The 8,003-nt window shown below is 36.1% G+C and overlaps 1 protein-coding gene across 1 annotated transcript; it reads right to left on the reverse strand.

Annotated features, from left to right (window-relative positions):
- Positions 1-2,496: 2,496 nt before the first annotated feature.
- Positions 2,497-7,656, reverse strand: COQ7 (coenzyme Q7, hydroxylase). The gene is given in 9 exon segments (XM_074280902.1): positions 2,497-2,695; positions 3,026-3,094; positions 4,119-4,154; positions 4,156-4,197; positions 4,199-4,243; positions 4,245-4,261; positions 4,498-4,612; positions 5,398-5,576; positions 7,499-7,656. Coding segments are annotated over 9 exon segments (657 nt in total). The 5' UTR covers positions 7,575-7,656; the 3' UTR covers positions 2,497-2,617.
- Positions 7,657-8,003: the final 347 nt, after the last annotated feature.

An 8,003-nucleotide genomic window follows, 5' to 3' on the forward strand; every position in this document is an offset into this window, starting at 1 on the left:
GTATAACCATCCTGATGACAGTACATAAAGAAATATAAGAATGAACCAGGTGAGATACCATTATCTTGAAATAAACCTAGTGTTCCTGCTCAGCTATCACAATGAAGTTCAAGCATTCAAGCTGTCAATATCAGACAATCAGTAAGTGAAATAAGGCCAAAAGTGAGGTAGTGAGCAAAATAAGAAGCTTGCATGGAATTATCAGTCACATTTCAGAAATCAATAGCAGTGCTGGATACCAAATCTTTCTGAAGTCATTGAAAACATAATGGTAACTCTGGGATAGGAGCACCCTCTGGTGGACAAAGTGGAGATTCTCTTATCCATGGCAAATCCCAGAGCCTATCTTCCTACATGATTATTTATGAAAGAGCATGTTGTTTAGTCACAGCATAGCCAGCCTGCCATTTTAGGACACAAAATAGGGAGAATATAAGTCTTAGGAGGCAAAGAAATTCTTGGGGAAGAAAAAAAAAAAAAGTTAATTTAACTTAGCTATCTTTTGAGAATTCTTTAGCTATCAGGTATTTTTAAGACTCTAAAACCACTTTGACCTTCATTTCTGATGGACTTGGCTCTCTTCAACAATGAGATGATTCAAACCAATTACAACTGCTTAGTGATGAAGAGAGCCATCTATACCCAAAGAGAGGACCGTGGGAGCTGAATGTGGACCACAACATAGCATTCTCTCTTTTTCTTGTTGTTTGCTTGCATTTTGTTTTCCCAGTTTTCCTTTTCCTTCTTGATCTGATTTTTCTTGTGCAGAAAGATAACTACATAAAAATGCATACATATGTTGGGTTTAACATATTTAATATGTATTGGACTATCTGCCATCTAGGAGAGGGGGTGTGGGGAAGGAGGGGATAATTTGGAACAGAAGGTCTTGCAAGAGTCAATGTTAAAAAATTACCCATGCACATGTTTTGTAAATAAAAAGCTTTAATTTAAAAAAAAAAATTACCAAAAAAAAAAAAATTGTTTCTCTTTACTTTACATATTGTTCTATTCGAGAGGACTCCCTAATAGTACATCTCAAAGTAAATTATATATATGAATGCTGCTGTGGAAAAAACTATAGTTTACAGGTGTCTTTTCAGACACAATTACCCATTTTGCTATTTTGTCATCCTACTTGGCTGGCATCCAGTTTTATAAACACATTTTGCCTGAAAGGTTAGAAAGGCAAGAAAAAGATAAGATGGCCATGTTAATATACAAAGGCAAGATGTAATGACATTAAGAAGAATCAAAAAGGGATTTAGAGAAAGCAATTTCCCTGGTCTTGTTCTGGAAGCTATCAAAAAAGTAAAACAAATGAATAAATAGCGCATATCTCTGAAGGATATGCTAAGCAAATATCAAATACTGGTTTCTAGAATAAATTTCAAAGTCACAATGCAATGGCTTTTTTTTTAATACAAGTATGACCACCAATACACACTAGTTGAACTTACCTTATTATAAAAGGTTAAGAAAGAGCATCACTTTCCCAGAAGGTCAAGGTAATTTCTCCAAACATATATAGAAATGTTTTATCCTGTACAACATGAAATTTAAAGTCCTGTATTTAGATGATTCATTTGAAATGAAAACAAAATGTGAAGGGGCTATTACCCTTTGGCTTCCTAAACTTTCTACCTTTCCTTCTACACTCCCTTCTCACCCCCCAAATAGGCCTTTATCCTTTATGTCTAAAAGCACAAAAGTAGATGCAATATGCTGCCTTAAAATTGTAGAATGACTACAGCACCTTATGAAATTTCAAACCCCACTATATGCTCCAAAACTAAAGGCCTGTTATTTTCTGGAAAATTTTTTCTATAGTTAGTGACGACCAGGACAACTACATGGAAATTGCATTTCAGGAGTAAATCACCCAAATATCTACACCGAGGAGGATAAATAGTTGCTTTTCGGAGGTGTTTTAAACTAAATTCACAACTTAAGTAACAGAGTAGATGCTCTCTTCCAACACTGTATCTAGAATAAGAAGGATTTAGAGTTCATAAATCTTATTATTTTTTTTTTCATTCTGTTTTAACACCAATATTCAGGAACATTACCTGAACATATGTAAGGAATTTCAGAATAGATTTGTGGAGAGTACATTTTTTGAACTAACAAACTTAATCAATTGCTGTGGTTGCTACTTGAATGTTTAATTACAATTAAATGTGTATTTTTTCAATCAATATAATTAGCATGCATTATATGTCTATGTAAAAGATGCTGTGCTATGTCTGTGGAAAGCATAGTACTCTAAAACACAATACTTGTCCTCAAGCATTATTATTTAATCTGTCTGAATCCTAAGAGTCTTAAATCATAAAAGGTATAAATTATGCTGCCAAGTTTTGATTCTGTTCTTTTAAATATTTCTGTTAGTTTGGTGATCATTCAAATTTAATGATTAAAGATGAAACCAAAATAAGAATAACTATATTTATCTGAATGAAATGAAATGAAGGCAGTACATAGAAAAACCAAAGATTTTTTAAAAGTAGAATTATCCAATTTATTAACAAAATTTACAATAATTACAAAGTTCACACGTACAAATATAACTTCTTTAACTGCTATCACCTTTTCCATATTGCCACAAAGAATTATTTTAAATTCGTTCTGATAAATATATTGCAGCTTTGCATCCAACCTGAATAGCACTTTTCAAGATGCTATATGCTGGTGCCTAAAAAAAAAAAAAAAAAAAAAAAAAAAAAAAATTGATTTTATTAATTGCTTAAGGCACAATTATAGTTAGAAATATAGAATAAACTAGCAAGTGAGAAATAACTCACTTCAAATCTGTAAGAATTTTGTAAAATAAGAATTAATGATTTCTTATAGTGGGAAGAATTACAATAAGAGAGAACAAAAAAACAGGATTCCCAACTTCAAATGATTTATGTGAGTAATGTATCAAATTGTTCCCCTTTGAGTCCAATTTTTCTGGAAACTTTACTTTCCAAATAGCAGCGGTCAAGACACCAAAAGCAAAGAGTAAATAACAGGTACCTACCAATTCTGCATCGTGTTCAAGTCCTGTGTCATGGTGTTCTAGCTCCTCATCCCGAAATTTTTTAATTGTCTGATTAAATAAAATGGCAAGATAATGATAACAATTTAGGACAGAAATACAAATCATGTCTTTAAATAGTCTGGAATCTCAGGAAGAACTCTGGATTCCCATTCAAAAGGACCAAGTTTAAATCCTATCTCTGCTTCTGAAACTGCTGGCAGGACTTTGGGAGAAATATCTGTTGAAATTGTGTCCTTATCTGTAAAAAGGACATAACATTACTACTTAACAACCTCACAGAACTGTTTTAAAAAACTACTTTGTACACTACACAGCACTTTGCAAATGAGAAAATTACTTTAATAATTAATTTTTATATATACTTTTTGATTTACTTCACATACATTTTCTTATGTGATACTGCTAACCATCAGTATAAATGCCTTTTTAATTTTCTTGGCACATCTTACATTCAAGGATAAAGAGTAGTTATTGAATGTATTTACTTTTACTGATGTTTTATATATTAGATTAAGCAAGGGCTTAATCATTAATAAATGACACAAATTTACTCATTTTTTTCTTTTGAATTAGACCCCTAAATAAAGCAGGAAGAGGATAAAAATGAAACATACCACTTCTTAGCTACTTCTTTTATAAAGATGTTGGCACTTTTTACCTTGAGATTGAATTGGCTTTAAGAAGTAGATTACATGAAGTTAAATATCTCTAAATATATATATAAAGATATAAAAGTAGAAACATCTTAAAAGACTGATGACAAGGATGCTAAATATATGTTGATCATGGTGACAATTCTATTTATTTTGTTTGGAAATCAACTAACAAATTCTCTTCATTCTTTTGCTTGACCTATGTTAAAGGATTTGTTTAGAATCTGCCAACAGTGATGCAGTGGAAAGCACTCTGGACTAGAGTATCATTAACTATCAGCAATCACTCAAAAATTTAGACCTCAGTATCCCATAAAATTAAAATCCAATGATTTCTAAAAGTTACAATTTACTTTTAATTAATGCCCCTTTTTATATAAGCCCTTATCAGTCAAATTCCAAATATAAAACTAAGCCACCTGAAGGAGTTCTTCATACTTTTCTGCATCCTCTTCCCATTAATGTCCTAATCTGGTTGTTATAATGGTGTGCTATTGACTTCTTCTACAGCCACAGTGCAAGCCATTGCCCCTTCCTTCCCCAAGCAAAGCTGTTCCAGCACCTGAAATTGTCCCACATTAGAAGTCATATTCCTGGGGCAGCTAGGTGGCGCGCAGTGTTTAGAGCACCAGCCCTGGATTCAGGAGGACCCAAGTTCAAATCTGGTCTCAGTCACTTAACACTTCCTAGCTGTGTGACCCTGGGCAAGTCACTTAACTGCAGCCTTAGGGGGGAAAAAAAAAAGTCATATTCCTAGTTTATTTTAAGTAAAAGAAATTCACTTAAGTGCATACTTACCCAAAACAAATCCCATTACATTCCAAAGGGGCATGAGAATAGTTGGCCGAACTCTAAATGTAACCATCAACTCATTAAATTTTTTCAAATGATCCTTTTCTTGATCCCACATTTTCTGTAGGAGAAATAAATTAATAAAGAATCCAACCACCTATAGACACACCTAACATAAATCATACTGTGTGCTAAAAAACCCTGCATTTTCTCAGTCTATACAATGAAAGGGAAATCAAGGTAGAAATGCTAGGAAAAGATTTCCCTCTCCTCTCTGCCTTGAATTTTTCCACATTTCAACCTAAACCATTCACTTTTAAAGTGAAAAAACATCATTCCAAAAAAGAAGTTCAGAATGGAGAGACTGTCATCAAGTACAAATTTAATTAATTTTGAAATTAGTTTACTACATCTTACAAATTTTCTGGAAATATCAGTGTTTAGAAAAAGGGAAAAGATGTGTCCTGATGAGATTACAAAAAAATTAGATCTATTTTGCTTATTTTAAAATCTGAAAGGTCAGAATAACAGGTATAGCCATTTGATGCCAGCTGGAATATAATAAAGTATCTTATACTTCTCATAAAAATCTCAAAGCAAGGCCAAATGCTTATCAGTTTTTGCTTTCAGCTTGGACTCTTCTCACCTAGTAACTAGTGAACATCACAAAATCAAAAGTAAGGTACACAAGTTAATATATTTGAACCAAAAGGAACAAAAATTTACAAAGTTCCTTCCTTCTTATATACTAGATTATTCTTTTCTTCAAATACTACTTGACTGGAGTAATGAAAACAATTAAGAATTAGAACTACTTACAAAATATAATTATGACATACTGACTTAGAATTAAATAAGTACTTCAGTGGAACAAAGCGTAAAAGGCAAAGATTCACATATACAGACCTGAATAACTGGTCCCATACTTGTTCTACCAAGGACGGCCATCTGTCCAGCATATATGCGGTTTGCTCCGTATTCCCCCGCGTGATCTACCCGGATGATTCGATCTACAGTGGCATGGTTGATATTTTTATAAGTCATCCCTGTACTGCCAAATCTGACGCTGGCATTTCTTGCGTAACCTATAAAACAAATGGTACTTTGTGAAAATGTAAAGTTATTACAAAGGTGATTTTGGTATTTCCTAATCCAATTGCAAAGATCAGGTAAGAGATAAGTCTTCACTTTACTGTTATTTGCACTTAATTTTCTATTGGTTTCCTCTCAATTTTAACCACATCCCTCTATAGTCTCCCCTAAAAGGAGCTCATCATGTGCAAAGGCTATTGCTTCCAAAGAGATTTTATCATTTCCACTTTCAGTCCCTTTCAATCAATCTCATTCTATAATCAGGTTTATCTCTCTCACGTCTAACCACAAACAGATCCTAGACCAAGCCCCATAAGGTCATTATTAGGGTCCTAAAAGTCTCAGATTGAATGTAAATAGCAATCATTTCAGTTTTAGCCAGGAACCCAGTCTTCCCCTCCCAGATTTATTCATTTATTTATTTAGGGGGCTGGGTGAAAGAGGAAATTCTTGCTACTTAGCCTAGATCACTGAATGGGTGTAGCCCCAGTCAAAGAGAGACTCAGAAGAATTTAACTTGAAAAAAACAAAGTCTCTCATTTCATCTAGGACCACCTCCATTATCTAGATCTATATCTAGCCACTGGACCCCGGAGGGGAACGTGAAGCAGGTGACCTTGCATAGCTCTCCCCCATTTAAATTAAATTCACTTGCAAGTCAAGAAATTGTCAAGACAACAGAGTCCTTAGCGGAAAAACAAACACAAACAAGTATTTATCAAATCGCTTATCGAGAAGCGTCCTTTTTTTTTTTTTTTTTTTTTTTTGCTGAGGCAACTGAGGTTAAATGACTTGCCCCTTTTTTTCCCCAGAGGCAATTGGGGTTAAGTGCCTAGCCGGAGGTCATATATGTATGCATACACATATATGTATGCATACACACATATTCAAAACAGGCAACTACTGACACAGTGGATAGAATACTGGGACTGAAATCCAGCCTCAAACACTTAAACTGTGGCCCAAGGCACTTAGCCTGGCTGGCCCTGGTTTCCTCATCCGGGAGGAAATGGCAAACCACTCCAATGTCTTGGCCAAGAAAACCTCAAATGGAGTCACAAAGAGTTGGACACAAGCAAATAAATAAAAAGTGCATAAAACAACATACTCTGCACTTTCCTACCTCCGCGCCAATATGTTGTCACAAAACGTGATTACTTCTTACCAATGTATTATGATTTTTAAAACCATATCCATTTCATATCCATTCCCTGCAAAACGTAATGTTGGCAAATTGAAATTACCTATCTACTATACCTATGGATTCAGCTTGTCTTTTGATTACACTGTATTCTTTCAGATACACACATATTTCTTTCATAAAGTGCCGTGTCTAATGGACCCGTATAGTGCTTTTTTAAAAATATATTTTAAGCGTCCAGTACAGTGCCAGGTATATAACATGCTCTCAGCAAAAGCTTGCTTCTGATGAAGGGGGAGCACTTTGGAGTTTTTACATCCAGGCGCGAGAGATCATTTTCTAGGCTTGTTTTTAAGCATTCTTTTTTTCATCAAGTTGCATGTCAGAAGGACAGAGATCTGGCCCTGGAATCAAGCCCTGAGTTCAAGTTCGTGCACTTGACCCAAGTGTCACAGAAGTGCCTCCTCAGCAAGTCAGTGACACTTGCCAGGTTCCCAGTCTGCACAACTCCAACTTGTAGGGAAAGCACGGACCCCATGAAACCCCGACTTCAGGCCCTAACCCCATTTCTTTGGCAAATGGGCTTATAAGTGATAAAAAAAAGTACGGCCGGCCCAGCAGTTACTTAAGCACTGGGTTTGTCAGGACACCCTCTGTGTGACCCTGGGCAAAACCGCGCACTCTCAGCCTCAGTTTCCCCCTCTGTAAAAGAGATAGCACAGTAGCACAAACTCCCAGAGTTTTTTAGGGACATGCCCGCTCCTCCTTTTTTACCTGAGGGGAACCTCCGAGCCCCGGAGCACAGTCTCCAGAGCGGAGAAGCCGCAGCCGCCCCAGCGCAGCCTGCCATCTTGCAGACCCCAGCAGACCGCTCCGAGGAAAAGCAGGGGAAAGGACTCTTGGCGCATCTAGATGACGACACTGAAGGACGCACCGTAGGCGAACTCTTATGACGTAACCCGTCCCGCGGCGCTCGAATGGGGCTGGGGTTCCCATTGAGGGAAAACTTTCGCTGCTTCCGAGATGGTCTCAGTCACGCTTCTTATTGGTTGAGATGATCTAGAACCCTGTTTCGTATTGGCTATAAATAGCTACCTAATAGGGGCTTTAAGTAAGCTGCGCATACTCTTTGATCCAGCGATACCGTTATAAGGAAAAGGGTTTACTTGTCCCAAAAGTTTATAGCAGCTCTTTTTGTGGTGGCTGAGAATTGGAAATTGTGGGGATGCTTAGCAACGGGCGGGTGGCTAAACAAGTTACGTTATGTGATAATCCTGGA

This window comes from Sminthopsis crassicaudata, chromosome 1 (assembly GCF_048593235.1).
Source record: "Sminthopsis crassicaudata isolate SCR6 chromosome 1, ASM4859323v1, whole genome shotgun sequence".
Classification (NCBI taxonomy): Eukaryota; Metazoa; Chordata; class Mammalia; order Dasyuromorphia; family Dasyuridae; genus Sminthopsis; species Sminthopsis crassicaudata.